The following is an 18140-nucleotide window of genomic DNA, read 5'->3' on the forward strand; positions in this document are numbered from 1 at the left end:
TGAGTGTCTTTTAAAAAGTGAAGTCTCCCAAAGAAAGGCACTGAATCATTAGTGTTTTGACACCTAATGGCGGCTTCATAAATTATGTCAGTGTCTTGATTTTTTTCATTGTTGTTGTTGCAGTTTCTGTGGTTCTATCAGTTCTTTAAAAAGTGATGTGCATTACTTGTAGTCTTTTCTATTTTTTGAAGGGCTTTAAACTATCTAAAATTGTTCTTCATTTTATCTATTGTACCCAACCTGTGAAGGCAATATAGCTAAAATTCGATTTTGACAAATGACAAAAATGAGGCAGGGGAAGGAGGAGCTCAGTTATTTGTAGGAAAACACACAATGAATTGCAAGTCTAGGCCAGGCACGGTGGCTCATGCCTGTACTCCCAGCACTCTGGGAGGCCAAGGCAGACAGATTGTCCGAGCTCAGGAGTTCAAGACCAGCCTGAGCAACAGCGAGACCTCATCTTTAAAAAGTAGCCAGGTGTTGTTGCGGGTGACTGTAGTTCCAGCTACTTCGGAGGCTGAGGCAAGAGGATCACTTGAGCCCAAGCGTTGGAGGTTGCTGTGAACTATTATGCCATAGCACTTTACCAAGGGTGACAGAAGGAGACTGTCTAAAAAAAAAATAAAATCTAGTTAGAATTCTAACTCAAGTCTTCTCTTTAGAGGTTTCTGCAACTTTGATTAATTTTCCTTTTTTTTTTTCATTTGTTGACTTCTTTTTTCCTCCAACTTTAACAGACTTACTCTTGTATTTTCCCAAGATTAACAGTTTATTCCCCCCTTTCCCAAAATAACTTCTCTGTGTCTAAAAGATAAGAGGAAAATAATTTGGGGGATAGAGATGTGAAATGGAGAGCATATTGGTAGTTTTTGGTAAATGATCAGATAAACACTATTTTTAAAGTTACACATCTTTGTTATCACAAAATAGTTTTCTTGAAGAATTTTTCTCAATAGTTACTTAATTAAAAATTTTTTTTGAGTTGCATTTGTCAGTACAGAAGGTAGAACATAGGGGTAATATTTTTTGTGGCATGGTTTCTGTTTATCATACTTACCTTTTAAAAATCTGTTTCTTACTCTGAACATATTCATTGTTCCCTTTCTACAAATAGTGAAATTAAGGCAGATAAGAGTTAAGCCATTTTTCTAAAAATCACTATTCACCATTGTTCTTAGCTTTGACAAATAACACCAAGCCTCCATTACAATATGTCATAAAGATGTTGTTTTCATTCACATCCCACCATATCTGCTTAGTCCATAGCATACAGACGCCTTGGAAAAATAGGTATTCAAAATGTAGTTAATTTTTAGATAGAGAGGTATTTTTGTGAGTGTGTTTGTATTCTACGGTTTCTTGTTTTTTTTTTTTTTTTGGTTTTTGGCCAGGGCTAGGTTTGAACCCGCCAACTGTGGCATATGGGACTGGCGCCCTACTCCTTGAGCCACAGGCGCTGCCCTTCTTGGGCTGTTTTAATCAAGTAAGAGGATAACATTTTACTTTGCTGACAGACTGGAGATTATAGTTTTCATCCATGTGTTATTAGAAAGGCATTTGAAGTTAAGACTTAAAAAGCAGTGTTTTTCGTTTGTTTGTTTTTGGATTCTCATTATTTTCTGTCCTTTTGCTATGATGTGTTTCAGGACACCTGTATTCAGCACCAGCTGAGGTTTGAAGGAGGTTCACAGGGCAAAGCTTAAAATTACATGACTTGACTTAAGGTAGCTGAAAGTATAATAGACAAGTTAAGACAACAGTATCTTAGTTTCAATGAATTCATGAACAAAACAGCCATTCTCACTAGATCCTTTCCAAATAGCTTCTGGCTTCAATCAGCAAGAATTCTGTACGCGGTAGTAGCAGGTTAATTTTTCAGCCATGCTGTGATTATCTATTGCTAAAATGAAGGGGGCAAGACGATGTAATGGGCCTGCTTCTCAGAAAGCAGAATATCCAAAAGTTTCCATCCAAGTCCTGACTTGTGATTGGTTTGGTGTGATTCTGTCCCTGTGTCTAGGCCTTATCCATCATCTGCAGAATGGTGGAGGTAGTCACCTCTGGAAGTCATCAAGCTAAGGAAAGCTAGGAGGGTAAAACCATTTGTATGACCAAGCTATGTGTTGAGCTAATGGTTGGTTGGTTGGTTTTTTCATGTTAACAACTTTGTGATTATGTCTTTCTCATCCCTTGTAACAGACCATGGTCCTGGGCGTCATTCTATTCCCTAAAACACTTTGCCTAAGTGCATTACCTTAGACAGAAATTGCAGCCTCTTAACATATGAGGCCTTTCACTACCAAGTTCCTGCTTGTATGCCCACCACTCATTCACTGCCTTACTCCTGAAGATCCAGTGACAGTGACCCATGTGTAACCGTTTACTGATTTGTCATACGTTTTCATCCCTGTGGCAGGAATTCCTTTGCTTGTTCACTTTTATTCTGGCTCCTATCAAATACTCAAGACTCAGCTTAGGCTTCATTTCCATCAAGATGCCTTTCTAGAACTTTTAAAATTGTTATTATCTGTGTCTATCTTTAAAAATTTTAAAACAAGCTTGCCTGAAAAATTGTCTTCCAACCCTTGACTCGGAGCTTGATAACTAGGATCTGTAGAGAACTCAAATTAATCAACATGAAAAAAGCCAACAATCCCATATATCAATGGACAGGAGACATGAATGGAACTTTCTCTAAAGATGACAGACGAATGGCTAACAAACACATGAAAAAATGTTCATCATCTCTATATATTAGAGAAATGCAAATCAAAACAACCCTGAGATATCATCTAACCCCAGTGAGAATGGCCCACATCCCAAAATCTCAAAACTGCAGATGCTGGCGTGGATGTGGAGAGAAGGGAACACTTTTACGCTGCTGGTGGGACTGCAAACTAGTACAACCTTTCTGGAAGGAGGTATGGAGAAACCTCAAAGCACTCAAGCTAGACCTCCCATTTGATCCTGCAATCCCATTACTGGGCATCTACCCAGAAGGAAAAAAATCCTTTTATCATAAGGACACTTGTACTAGACTGTTTATTGCAGCTCAATTTACAATTGCCAAAATGTGGAAACAGCCTAAATGCCCACCAACCCAGGAATGGATTAACAAACTGTGGTAGATGTATACCATGGAATACTATTTAGCCATTAAAAAAAAATGGAGACTTTACATCCTTCGTATTAACCTGGATGGAAGTGGAAGACATTATTCTTAGTAAAGCATCACAAGAATGGAGAAGCATGAATCCTATGTACTCAATTTTGATATGAGTACAATTAATGACAAGGTTATGGGGGGAGAAGCAGAAAGAGGGAAGAGGGAGGGGGGTGGGGCCTTGGTGTGTGTCACACTTTATGGGGGCAAGACATGATTGCAAGAGGGACTTTACCTAACAATTGCAATCAGTGTAACCTGGCTTATTGTACCCTCAATGAATCCCCAACAATAAAAGAAAAAAAATTTAAAACAACTTTATAGAAATATAATTTACAATCCAAAAATTTACCTATTTAGAAAATGCAATTCAGTGATTTTCATTATATTCACAGATAAGTTGGAACCATCATTACAGTCAATTTTAGAACATTTTTATCACCTCAAAAAGAAACTTCAAACCCTTTAGTTATCACCTGTGCGCTAGCTCCTTTCCTGGCCCAAAGCAATTGCCAATTTGATTTCTGTCTCTACAGATTCCCCTACTCTGGATTTTCATAAGAATAGCATATGTTGAATCTTGTGGCTAGATTCTTTCACTTCACATATTTTTGAGATTCATCCAAGTTGTGGCATGCATTGGTACTGCATTTCTTTTAATGGTGGAATAACATTGCATTCTACTGATACGCTACATTTTGTTTATCCATTCATCTGTTGGTGAGCATTCAGGTTGTTTCCACCTTTTGGTTATTATGAGACATGCTTCTCTGAACATTCATGTACATGTTTTTGTGTGGATGCTTGTTTTCATTGCCCCAGGGTGTGTATGGAGGAGTGGTCTTGCTGGATTGTAGGATGACTCTGTTGAATTGTTTGAGGAGCCACTGGAGTACTGTTCCAAAGCAGCTTATATTTCTGTCAGCCAGTGTTCAGGGGTTCTGATTTCTCTACAACCTCACAACACTTGTTAGGATTTGTCTTTTTGATTCTAGCACCCAAATAGGTGCAAAGTATTATCTTGTTGTTTTGTCTCTTTTAGATTTTTTCCCACTTGGGTTTCTTCGGGAGCCACACAGTGCTCCCCCGAACGTGGTGGGCACTCAAATGTTGATTGGATTGAATGTGTTATAGAAGTTGTCATTTTTTTTTTTTTTTTTTTAATTTCAGCAAGTGCCCAGCAGGTACCTGTGATGGGTGTGCATTCTATTTCCTGTGGGAAAGTGCTGAAGCTTGCCCTCTATGCACAGAGCATGATTTCCATGAGATTGAGGGGGCTTGCAAGAGAGGATTTCAGGTAAGGACCAAATCCATCTAAGAGAACTGTGCCATTGAAAATATACTTGGTTAATCTGGCATCATATAATGGAAACTCAGGTTCAGAAGCATGGCTAAAGCTTATCATTAACTTAATGTGACACTAAAATACAGTAGAACCCCTTAGTTGACCACCTCCCTATATTGACCTCCTCCTTAAGTTGATGTAATTTCATAGATCAGACATGCACAACGTATTCATATCAGTATAGCGGGCCTTCCTTATGTTGACCAGTTTTTTTATAGTCCCTTGGTTGGTCAATTTACAGAAATTTTACTGTATATTTAAAACTCAAGTTTGGTCCCTCAACTGTCAGATACTGGGGCAGATATGCACTGGGTTTGAGGAAAATAAATCATGGCAAGGGAGACATAGGTTATGCATATTTATCTGGCTTATATAAATAAAGGAGATACCATTAAACCAACATGTGGTTTATATAATGCAGGTGGAATAATTAAGACGGGGATGGTATAACTGACTTACCACAAGAAGCATGTCCAAAAAGTAAAGCATATACATACACAATCAAGATTCTGCTGTCTGTATTTTCTCTGTAATTGTTTGGTTGCTTAGTTGATGTTGTTTTCTTAAATAAAGTTGGGATTCTACCCTATGTATTTTTGTTTGCCTTTTTACATTTACTGTGTCATTAAAAGTATCCCTTCTCATTAAATTTTTTAAAAATATGATTGTTTTGTTATTGAAAAATATTCCATTATTTATATAGTTTTTAGATTTAATAATTTTCCTGTTAGACACTTGAGAAAAAATTAAAACCAGTTTTTTGTAAATAACTTTCTTTTTTAAATGCAATCATGGGGTACCAGGCGCTGGTTTTATATACAATTGGAAATATTTTCATCACACTGGTTAACTTAGCCTTTCTGGCTTTTTCTGAGTTATTGTGTTAACTTTGTACTATGCATCTTTGTTAGAAATTTGATTATTTCCTTAGACTATATTACCAGAAAGAAGTTAATTGGATCCAAGGAGATGAAAAATTTTAAGGTTCTCAATATATAATCACCAAATTTCTTTGGTTATATCAATTTTCACTTTCGTCAGTGGTGTTTGAGAGAGCCTTCTTTGCGGCACTAGCTTTGGGTAGTATTGTATGGAAAAAGCCCTAGTTAATCTGCATCAAGACTACATGCATACCATTGCACAATCCCCAAATTTCACTGAAATGCCAGCAAAGAAGTACAGAGGAAAGTAAATCAAAACCAGTGCTGGAAACCCTAGTGGAGAGTAGGCATCAGAGGACTGGAGATGTAGATGGGTTTTCTGTATGCTGGAAGGTAGATGGAATAGGACTGATCTGTAGGTCAGCGTAGAGAGGGGACGCACTGGAACACCCACTGTCTAAGGGGGTCAGAGAGGGGAAACTTTCTGCCCAGGAACGTCTTGGAGAGCCTGTAAGTAGCAGGTTAGAGGGCAGGAATGTGAGAGATGGAATCAGTGCCTCCACCCTTTCAGAGTATTTGGCAGCACTTGTGTTCAACTTGCTAGGAAAAAAAATATGGAGGACTATTCTATTCTCTAAGTTGATGCTTTTCAAATTTTAATGATAGCTAACTTGTAGTAAGAAATATATTGAATGTTAAACCCAGTATATAGACACAAATTAGACACTCAGAGACATGCCTGAAAATGAAATTCATGGAACAATGCTTATTTTCACATTTTATGATAACATAAAAGCATCAAGTTAATAGAAAATATATTCTTATTAATAATTTAATACAAACTAGGAAAAGTCCCCCAACAGACAACATTGAAGCAAAAATTAGGAAGTGTATTATTTAATTTGTCAAAATTGGTTGGGCATGGTGGCTCACACCTGTAATCCTAGCACTCTCGGAGGTCAGGGTGGGAGGATCACTTCAGGTCAGGAGTTTGAGACCAGCCTAAGCAAAGTGAGACCCCATCTCTACTAAAAATAGAAAATTTAGCTGTTGTGGTGGTATGTGCTGTAGTTCCGGCTACTTGGGAGGCTGAGGCAAGAGAATTGCTTGAGTCAAGGGGTTTGAGGTTGCTGTGAGGTAGGCTAAGGCCAGGATACTCTAGCCGGGAAGACTCTGTCACACACACACAAAAAAAAGAAAAAAGAAAAAAAAAAGATAAAGGTACTTTGTCAAAATTGCTTACTTATAGATGGTTTATTCACATTTAGAGCACTCAGAGTGGTGCTGCTTACTCAGCGCACTCCTGAGACAGTTCACATTTTTAAGTGAGTCAAGGATGAAAATTCCAGATTTATAAAAATGGTTTCTCATTAATGCTAATAATAACAATGATACTTTTTCTGCCTGAGAAATAGAAATTCTTTTACTTTACTCCAAAATTAAGATATATCTTATAATTGTTTGTTAAAATAAATGAAAACTAAGCTGCATTCCCTTCTTTGTCCACCAAATGTAACTCAAAGATTTTGAAAAACTTAATGATCTAAACAGTTTATTTCTAAACAGAAATATTCAATATTTCTTTTCTAGAATGTAATGAAGAGGTGTTGAAAGTTGCAACAATTTCTCTTATTTCAGTCAGACCATCTTGGTAGGTTAGGTTGCCTTCAACTTATTATAAGAACGTTGAGAACAGGTGGTTGCTAGGTGATTCTTCTTAAGTATTTGCTTTTGCCTTTATGAATAATATCTTTTGGATCATTTTGATGTACTTGACATGTTGGAATTTATAATTCCACCCCCTAGAATTATAAATTTAATTTAAGAAATACCAGAATCAGTTAAATATATTCTTCTGTTATACTTAGATATCAATTTTGAAAGTATTTGCCAAAGGAGATTGAGCTTCAATTAGAAAAATATGAATGTCATTCCTGAGTTCATACACTTTACCTGGCGTATCCTGCTGCAACAGCCAACAAAGGGGTGGAGTGCCCTGAGAATGGCCACCTCCAACCTCTGAATAAAACATTTCAAATGAGCTTCATATATGAATGACAAATTTTGCTGTGTTTTTCAATATCAATGAACAAATGTGGGATTTTTTAGATGTCAAAGCTTCATGATAGAAAACATTGTTTTTTTGCAGTGGGTATTAAAAAATTTTAAATCATCCCCCAGTGTTTCAGCAGTGTTTTCTGTACCACTCTTCACAATTTTTCACTTTATATTGATGGAGCATGCACTTCCCAAATTTGTAACTCTATCTAATACACACTCACATGAAGTTAGATGTACACAAGTCTGCCACATATAGCTGATACAGACAAAAAGAGCTGCAAAACTTGGAATAAAAGTGCTCTTATCAAATTAGGCCTCAAAAATCTATTCCACATTCTGGTATATTAAGCATTACTTGTAAATGTCATGCAGTAGTAAAGATTTGAAGAGATACTGTGTTATCGCTGAGAGGAATGTTTTTTGATTTATTATCAAATTAATCTTAACCCTGTTTACAAAATATCTTACATGCTGGAAGAAGAAATTTTTCAGCCGTAGTGTCAGCCATTTTCTGTTTTCTATGCTATGATTGATTGAAGGAATAAAGCTTTCTAATTAATCATTATGTAATTACTGAGAGATTTTGCCAATAGCTTGAGTTTTTTTCTTTGTCAGTATTTGAGGAGCTTATTGAGAAGTTAAGTGTTCTGGGTTTACAAGTATCTTTCTGAATTTGGAGCTTTAAGATTCTATTCACAAGGCTGTCATTACACATGAGAGCTTGTCGTTGCTGTTCGGTGTTGTACATTTGATAAAGCCCTGTAGACTCTGGCAGAGTATCTTTTTCTTGTTAGAATGCACTTCAGATGAAGTAAACATTTGCTGACTAGAGTTTATGTTTTTCTCTGGATTGTCATCACTTCAAGATGCAGCAGCTGAATTTGAACATGTTGGGTTTCTTACCTCATCAAAATGATGCGACTCATTTTAAAAGTAATTTATTTTAACTAAGTTTAATGAAAATATTATAATTGTTATGTACTGAGAAAATTCAATCATGAATATCCTTTCTATAAAACATGCTGAGGTTCCTATCCAAAACTTGATTGAAACTTTTCCTCAAAGTACGTAAGATTTTCCTGCATATCACTTCATGCTAACTACAAAAAAGTTTATGAATATAAATATAAAATATAAAATTAAACATCATGGTGCTATCCTTCAGGGTATTGGTAAAAGTGACACATTATAATCATACAAATTGCTAGGGGGTCACTGTGTATGTTGAGATATATAAGGAACCATGTACTGTACTCTGATTCTCTTTTTTGAACTGCCTTATTTGGTATATTTTTAAAAGTTTCCGATTAAGACTCAGTGTACTGATTTTTTTTAATTGACTGCATAAACTATCTAGTAAATAAAAAAATGAAAAGCATAGTCTGAAAGGAATTGAGTCATCTATTTTGGGAGGACCAGGGCGCCTGGTGTGGGTAGTGATGACCCAGTATAATGCCTTCCCTGTTTTGCTATGGGGAGGAATAGTGCAGCCCATGTGCCCAACCCACAGGAGTCACCCAAGTCTGCCAGCCATGGTGCCACCAACATGTCCTGCATCCAGGGTCTGTTCTTGTGTTCAGAGTAGATGCTTGTTGGAAAAATGGGCCTATATGACGGTGGATAAAACCCATTCTCATTAATTATATTAAGCAATCTAAACTTTTATATAAAAACATGATTAAGAAGTCAGGTATCATCAAAATTTAAGGAATATATCCCCCATATGTGTCCAATGGAGTGATTTTTATTCAGCCTCTTCAGCATGTAGCAAGCCCTTTAGTCCCTGTTTTTGATTTTCACATTTTCACTCATTATTTCTTTATTCACTCACGTCTATATCCTTTCCCTCTCTTTCTGAAGCTTCTATTAAATGAATGCTGAATAATCCTGTATGCCTACTGTAAGTAAAGGGTTAGAAAACTGACCTTGTAACAAATCTAACTTTCACAGTTGAATCTTTCAATGCTCATGTTGTATGTGGTTTTATTTATTTTTTAAAAAAGGAAACCTTATATGTGTGGAATGAACCTAAATGGTGCATTAAAGGAATTTCTTTGCCGGAGAAAAAGTTGTCAACCTGTGAAACAGTTGACTTTTGGCTAAAAGTGGGAGCAGGTGTGGGAGCTTTCACGGCTGTTTTGCTGGTGGCTCTGACTTGTTACTTCTGGAAAAAGAATCAAAAGTAAGTCATCTCATTGGAATGATCATATAGGAACTGGAGGGTGTGTTTTATTGTGGAAATTTTAGACTTAACCATTTTATCCAATAAATAGGTTGTCTTAGAGACACAAGAAATTTCTTCTCATAAAGGAATTTTAGAAAAGGCATTTAAGAAAGCAAGCAGAGAAAATAATTGTTATTCTGATAATAAAAAGATCAAAGAACATAGAACCATTTAGTATAAAACAAAGAATATTGGAGGCTCCACGTTACTCAGGTGGATGGTAGTAGAGCTGAGATTTCCAGGCAGATTTTCTCTCTGCATCTGATTTTCTTTTCATGACATGATGTTATCTTATTGCATCATCTTTTATTTTTTAATTTTTTGTGGGAAGACATTCACAAAGAAATGGACTAAATATATGGGCAAATATCACATTTATTTGCTTCAGGTCTCCATGAATCTGGGATTGAGTATATGTGTTGAGCCTAACATCAGAATATGTATTGATCTGTTACATGGTTCAAATTTTTGACAATGATTTAAATCTCAGTGGGCTGTGGAGGTTCTATATAGCAGTATTTAGGGACAGTTGTAATATCTGGGGTGGTAGTACAAAGGAATAAATGATATAAACAGGTGGTAAAGACCAGATCAGTTGCCTGTTTGATACTCTTATCTGTATGAACTAAACTCTGGAAAACTTGATGGTGAATTAGCTTCCATATATTCATAAGTTAAGAAAATACATTCAGGCCTCCAAAGTTTTTGTTCCCCAAAAGTACTTCATAATTGGACAATTCAGTCAATGTAAAGTAAGTGGTAGAATTAACTATATAGAAGTAATTCTCTGAGATTCTGGGGAATATTTGTATGTAGATGGTAGATACATGGTAAAACATACTGCTGTGGGTCTAGGTCAGAGATATTTGTTGGTGGAACAGTTATACTGCAAGAAAATCCAATGAGCTGGCATATGACCACCTAAAATAATATTAATTTATATAAAAATAAATGGACATTTATGTATTTATTTTATCTCCCACTACTTAGACTGGAGTACAAATATTCCAAGTTAGTAATGACAGCTAACTCTAAAGAGTGTGAACTCCCAGCTGCAGACAGTTGTGCTATCATGGAAGGAGAAGATAATGAAGAGGAAGTGGTATATTCCAATAAACAGTCACTACTAGGAAAACTCAAATCCTTGGCAACAAAGGTGAGAGCAGAATTTTGACCTGATACTACTGGGCATTTATAAATCCGGGGCCACATCAATGAAATAGTAGCATTCACGCACACTTTGTCATTCAGTGTGTTTATATCTTGGAAGTACATGATGTAAGCACAAGAATATTCACTGCAGCATTGTTTTTGATAGTTAACAAAGTAGAAATGACTTTAAGTACCACTAATAAAGAGTTAAATGAGAAATTTTCATATATCAAAGTAATAAAATACTGTGCAACTCTACAGCTGTTAGAGACCAAAATATCTATGTACACTAGTAAGTCAGTAGGTCTAAAATGCAGTGAAAACTACAAATAGACTATCAAATTTCTATTAAAATACATTTATGTTATGTAGTATTTGCATAGCTGCTTTTTGTGAATAGCGGACTAATAAAACTGTTCTTTGAAAGTAATACTTTTTTGTAATATTTGAATTTTTATAAATATATACATACTACTTTATATTTTAAGAAATAAAATATTTAGGTTAATAAAAGATCTCATGTTCATCCATTCTGTTATTTTTTGTTTTTATTTTATAACAAGGTTATTTTGCACAAAGAAAAAAGAAGTTACATAAACTATTGAGGTACGTAAGGTAGCATATCAGTTGTTAACCCCATTTGTTGGCCTTGGAATTTTGGAGAATGACTACTGTGTCCAAGCATAACATGAAATCCTTAAATATTGCTTGAAAACACTATTGACATTCTTCGTCATTGACTTAAGAGATGGGAAGTTACCATTTTACCTATTCAAGATTAAAAATAGAACCAAAAAGAAGACAGAGCATGACTTTCAAATGATTTACAGCAGGATGGACAACTGACAAAAGCTTGCTTTTATAGAAAGTATTTCATAACCATTGGTTTTTACTCTCACAATTTAGGCATATAAATACATTATAGGAAATTATTTAAGAATAAAATGAATAAACCATCTTTCCTTTCTACTAATGGTTATTTTTTCTTTTATTAATATGGAAGTTTAAGGAAGGCACTCTCACTGTGGAATAATAAATATATGGTGATGGTTATGAATTGAGGTTTGTACTCTACTTGCAAGCTAACAAGCAAGTCTGCCACAGTTTTAAGGATACATTGGAGGACATGAGACTCCTGGTCAGAGACACAGAGCAGTTTGGTACTCACAGAGAAGAACTAGCCAGAGTAATAGCTCTATACCAGTTGTCAAAACCACAAGTAACCCACAGGGCTGTGCACAGAGGAAATGATAACACTTGGTTATGTTATAGGAAAGGGACCCTAAGCTTGGGGAACCTGAATTTTCAGAAGGGGTAGTAAGCATGTCTGTCCTTTGCTCCTCAGGGAGCTATTATCTTTATGATACTGGACAGGGAGATGCTATTCATTGCCCTTTGGGAGATACTGTTTCCAAGACTGGAAGTAAGACTTAACTTTGCTTAGGAAGGAGACAATACCTTTATATTAGAAGGCTGTTTTCTGTACAAAGATTTTTGAAAAAATAGTATAGATTAACAAAGAGGAATCAGTGTCTCATAAGATGTGCTGAAATGCAAGAGAACCATGGAGAATTCTGGTCAGTTTGCTTCATATAGCATTCAGCAAGTAAAACTGCTACCAGCAGAATGGCAAGCAACACAATGAGGTCAACTTATGTTATTTTTTTTAATTTTCAGCTCTTTACTTATTTTTTTAATTTCAAAATAATAAGGGGATACAGTTGTTTTTCTTATATGGATACATTATATGTTTAAGTCAGGGCTGTAGTGTACCTGTCACCAGAATAATGTTTATTGTACCCAATATGTAAGTTTTTTATCTCCCACCCCCCTATCACATTCCCCTCGTCTTGATTTCCAATATCCTTTACACCTCTTTGTGCCAACATGTACCCATCATTTAACTCCCACTTTCAAGTGAGAACATGTGGTGTTTGTTTTTCCATTCCTGAGATACTTCATGGTAGAATAATGGTCTTCGGTTCTATCTAAGTTGGTATAGACATGTACCACAGGGCTTTATCCATTCATGAATTGATGGGCACTGAACTTGATTCCACATCTTTTCAATTGTGTATTATGTTGTGGTAAACATTGTAGTGTAGGTGTCCTTTTGACAAATTGATGTCTTTTCCTTTGGGTAGGTACCCAGTAGTGGGAATACTGGATCAAATAATTACAATCATAAGGGAAATACAAACTAAAAGCACAATGAGATACCAGTTTACCCCCTTGTCAGAATGGTTATTAAGAAGTCAAAACACAACAGATGCTGGCATGGATGCAAAGACAAAGAACACTCATACACTGATTGGTGGGACTGCAAATTAGTATGACCTCTATGGAAAACAGTATAGTGACTCCTTAAAGAAATAAATGGGGACTTTACTATTTGATCCATCAACCTGTATTACTAACCCCAATTATATCCACAGGGTCCCAGACACAAGTAGCTGAACAAACGCTGTAAACCATTATGGTTTACCTGAAAAATCTAGGCAGCTTTCCCTAAAGTCTCTGTGCTGACCTTTCCACCCAGCCAGAGACCTGTCACTGTCAGTTACTTATTTCCTCCATAAGATTCAGATGGAAGAGAGAAAAGGAGATACCATACACAGAAGTCACCCTTATCTGCAGTTTCATTCTCTAGGGTTTCAGTTACCCATGGTCAATTGCAGTTTAAAAATATTAAATGGAAAATTCCAGAAATAATAATTAAAGTTTTAAATTGCACAGTGGTGAGTAGCATAGTACTCTGCTCCATCCCACCCTAGACATGAATCATCCCTTCGTCCAACAGATCAACACTGAATAAACTCCCTACCCCTTAGTTACTTAGTAGCTGTCCTGATACTAGTGGGAAGAAAAAAATAGTGAATGTAGGGTTTGGTGTTATCTTTGTTTTCAGGCATCCAGTGGGGATCTTAAAACTTATCCCTAGTGGCTGAGGGGGAACCACTGCATCTCCCACTTTTGTCTACATGGGCCATGGTAGGGGTAATTATTCCTTTGATCTAGGCTAGGGATCGTAGCAATCCAACAACATCCTCCAGTCACATTAATCCAGATACAATGCGATGTTATCAGTGACCGTGCACTTCATCTTGTGCACTTCCCTCCATGGAAGCCAATTATATTGTCAATAACAACATATGGACGTTGAGTTGATGTTCTGAATGCCTTCAATGGCTGAGTTGGTATCATTCGTTATTTCAGCTAGAGTCAGAGACAGATTTGGATAACTACCCATAGGATGAATGTGAATAAATTATTCACTCATCTTCGCAAGGTCCTTACAGTTGTATAAGGGCTGCAGGATCTATTGAGGGTGTTTGCATAAACATATGAAGATACTTTATGACAACTCCTAAGGTGCAGGCTACCACGTTTTGGGGATGGAAGTGAGTTAATACTTGATTTACACATAAGAAATTCAGTGTGGAGGTATACACCGTGCCCCTGGAAAGAAAAAATATTTACAATTGCTGGGCACGCTAAATGGGACCTGCATTACGCAGGTAGCCCAGGTTGACAGGCCTGTGAGTGGCTTCCTTGCTGGCTAGTAAACCTTAGATTTCCAATTCATCTCATAAAACTGTGTCTCTTCTTTGTCTTTGGGGGGACTGCTTAAGGGAAGTCAGCTCCAAGTTTGTCTACACTGCAAACTGGTGGCATTCATCTACCTCTTGAAGTGACTGAATGTTGGCTATGGGAATGGAGGTATTGATTTATATTCTTCTTGGACAGGGGCTAAGACCATATCTCTCTGTTTTGGGTATATTTTTCAGCAAATTTAAGGGGAATAGCAATGAAATTGTGGTTAGAGAATGTGGTGTGGGTATGGCAGTATCAGCAGTCAGTTAAACTAAAGGTACTTGCAAAAGTTAGAGCCACACCAGGCATTTTTCTTCATAGGAAGGTGGGTGGCTCTGGAAAGCAAACAGTTGTTGGCATTTCTCCTTCCTTCATACCTCTTAGGGTTTAAGGTATCTCCTTGCCCACCAAGTGCCTCACTATCAGACCACATTGTTGTCTCCTTCTCTGCCCCCACATCAGTTTGTTGTACCTCAGTATAACTATAACTTCACCTTATTTCTGCTCCTCTCTTACTGGCACCTAGACCTATCCTCCAAATACTTAGGTACAAGAGGGACAAGGGCATTTAAAAAGCCATGGATACCCAGAGTGCACCCATCTTTGTTCATGTGGGCTATAGTAGGGGGACTTGGTGACTAGTGTACTTAACAAGTGGTCATTAGTAATCAAACTACCTAAGATGTGTGGACCAGGAGAAGTTGAGGGACATAGAGTCAAACATCTTTTTGAGTCAATTTCTGAGAAGACCCTTCTGATGCTCAGTAACCCCATTTGCCTTTGGACAGCAGGAAGTGTGGAAGGTCTATCAAATACATCTACACTCAACTCATTTCTGGGTAGCTTTTGTGATTAAAAGATACACCATTGTCAGAATGCAAATAGTTCATGAAGCTACTAACTTCACATAGATTTGTTTCAAGGTCCACAGTGGTGTGGCTAGAGTTAGCTAATCAGTTTGAAACAGGAATGTTGATACTTAACAGTTGTCAACAGTGATGAGGCACCACTGATAACCCAAAGAAGGGACCAATTACGGTATGTTGTAATGAATTGGCCAGGGAAAAACTGGTCAACTTTTGGAATGCTCTCGGGTCTGGCATGCTGCAGAAACCTCTGCATCGGGAAAAGAATTCTTTACTTTGTGCCCATCTCTGATGGCAGATGCATTACCATGTTGGGTAAGATGAACAATCACGAAGCATTTGTGGCACTCTGTTGTGTGGTCTCTAGCAGCAGATTTAGTCTATTTGGTCTTTTTCACAGGACAGGTCCTTATTGTGGCTATTTACATAAATGACAAAGATGATTTGATCAGAAGCTAAATTTTAATTCCACAGTGCATGATCCCCAAAAGGGGTGACTTTAATGTGCCAGTCTGTAGTTTTCAAGGTGACATACAAAGCAGGCCAATGGCAACATCTAAAAGAGTCAGTGAAACTATAACAAGGTTTATTAAGGGAAGGATTATCTCTAAGACCATCTCTCTCTGTTTTGAGAGTGACTTTGAGTTCTGCCCACTGAGCCAAGTGGTTTTGTTGGTTTTTAGTTATGCATATATGAGGCTTAGCTCGAACATCTGTAGCAGCCATTGTATACCACTGGGTTTCAGCTTAGCCAAATCTTCAGTGAACTGGGCCCAGGCATGTAGTAGAACCTAGATGAATCGAGGGGCCCACTGAGCCAATGGTTTTGTGGTTTTGTTCTGGGGGGGTATAGTAGGGGTTCAAGTTTCCCCGATGGGTATGTGCTGCTGTATTTTCGTGTCAGGTCAAGATGGCACTGGGCTCAGACCAACTGCATCTTGGATGTTATTCCATTTATATTTGACAACCAAGGTTTATTGTGCCATTTCCACCTTGTTGACCCATAGTAAGTGGCAGTATCTAGCTATAGTGTTACAAGATCTGCATGGGAATGACATTCAGTTTTGACTAGAGCTCAGTAACAAGCTAATATCTGATTTTCAAAGGGCTATAGCCATGTCAAGGAGATGACAATTTCAATACTCTGAGGGTGTCTCTGGGGTAAGATTGCCTCCTCTTGCCAGTCTCCAATTGGCAAAATGATTAATTATTCACCGAGAATCATATCACAAAGTTGTCATTAAGATAATTGTGAGGCCAGGCTTGGTGTTTGTAGCCCAGTGGTTAGAGCACCAGCCACGTACACCAGGACTAGTGGGTTCGAACCCATCCTGGGCCTGTTAGTCAACAACAACAACAACAATGGCCAGGTATTGTGGTGGGTGCCTATAGTCCCAGCTACTAGGGAGGCTGAGACAAGAGAATTGCTTGAGTCCAAGACTTTGAGGTTGCTGTGAGCTATGACGCCATGGCACTCTACCAAGGGTGACCAAGTGAGACTGTGTCTCAAATAAATAAATAAATAAATAAATAAAATAAATGAAAAATAAAAGACTGTGAGGCCACAAAAGTAGAGAGTGTGCCCCAGCGTTTAACAAAGCCTGTTTATTTGGCCCAATTTAAGGGGTACTCCTTTGTGTGTTAGTTGATATAAAAGAGCAAGTAGAGAACTCAAATGAGGCCCATTCTGTCTCTCGTAGCAAAGAGTCAAGCAAGGTTCTGGGTTTTTTCTTGACTGTTGGATAGATTTAGCATTGCAAATCTGCCTACGTAGTCCAAAGGAACTTCATAGTTGGCAGGTCTGTGAGTTTTGTGGGGGTTTGTCAGCCACCTCTGCTAATGGAAGTGTAATACAGCAAGGCTATTGAGATGGACATGTCCGATGTGACAATAGGACTTCAGTTGAATCATGACTGTTTGGAGCATCAGAAAGTAGAGGAACTTGTGGGAAATCCTAACCCACTCATTATTTGCAAATGACAGAGGAGTTAACATCTGGGATAGCCTTTTGACCCTTCTGTACACGTGGCTGTTCTTGATCAGGGAATCTCCTCCAGCACTCATGGGAGGGGGAAGTACAAACATACAACACGAAGTCCTACTGTAGACTCAGATGGAGAAGCAACAGCAGTATCTTGAGTGGCACAATAGAACCCCTCCACAAAGTCACATCATCTTCCCTTTCCTATTTCAAACCTCAAACCACATTATTTGAGTGCCCCTTTCCTCCCATAGGTTCAGTCAGGTAGGATGGTGACTTGGGTGTCTGCAACCAATGGAATCCTAATGTTTGAGAACCCCTCTCTAAGGTTTCCAGGCAGACTCAGATGGGTGTCTATGGTCTTCACTCCCTCTCTGTCACAGGAAAACTTTGGTCTCTTTCCCAATCATCTTTCTCCTTGAAGCAGCTGAAGTTAAGGTAGATGGGGAGGGAGGGATGAAGGGTGCAGAGGGAAAGAGAAGCTCTGTGACAGAAGCTAGATTTTGGCATTTGCATTTGTTTTTGAGCAGCACAACAGCTGCTCATGATCCAACCAAATTTCCAATGTTTTAGGCCAACACAGGAGTCCTGTGTTTAGGATCAAGGTTATCATTACTGACATCATCTTTTTCAGTTTTGGGGCCCTGTTGACTCAGAGGCTACAGCCAGATTGCTTTCTGTCTAAACCTGCAGTTTTATGTCCTTTTGTTGATTTGGACTTAGATAATAGAGCCTTAAAAAAGGAAAAAAGAATCTATCTTAATTCAGAGTATTTCTTGTTCTATTGTGGGATATCTAAGTTAATGTCCGGTTTTAACATAAAAGATAGGGGCAATTTCTGGGCTGGAAAAATTGACTACAGCAACTTATCTG

General features: G+C 37.6%; 1 protein-coding gene across 1 annotated transcript in view; it reads left to right on the top strand.

Moving 5' to 3' along the window:
- ELAPOR2 (endosome-lysosome associated apoptosis and autophagy regulator family member 2) overlaps positions 1-18140 on the top strand; it is a 196465-nt gene that overhangs the window by 172816 nt on the left and 5509 nt on the right. Inside the window, exons 19-21 of the mRNA XM_053553656.1 lie at positions 4334-4460; positions 9454-9632; positions 10665-10830. Of these exons, the coding sequence (XP_053409631.1) occupies positions 4334-4460; positions 9454-9632; positions 10665-10830 (472 nt within the window). The remainder of the gene's footprint in view (positions 1-4333; positions 4461-9453; positions 9633-10664; positions 10831-18140) is intronic.

Source organism: Nycticebus coucang, chromosome 11 (assembly GCF_027406575.1).
Source record: "Nycticebus coucang isolate mNycCou1 chromosome 11, mNycCou1.pri, whole genome shotgun sequence".
In the NCBI taxonomy this organism is placed as follows: domain Eukaryota; kingdom Metazoa; phylum Chordata; class Mammalia; order Primates; family Lorisidae; genus Nycticebus; species Nycticebus coucang.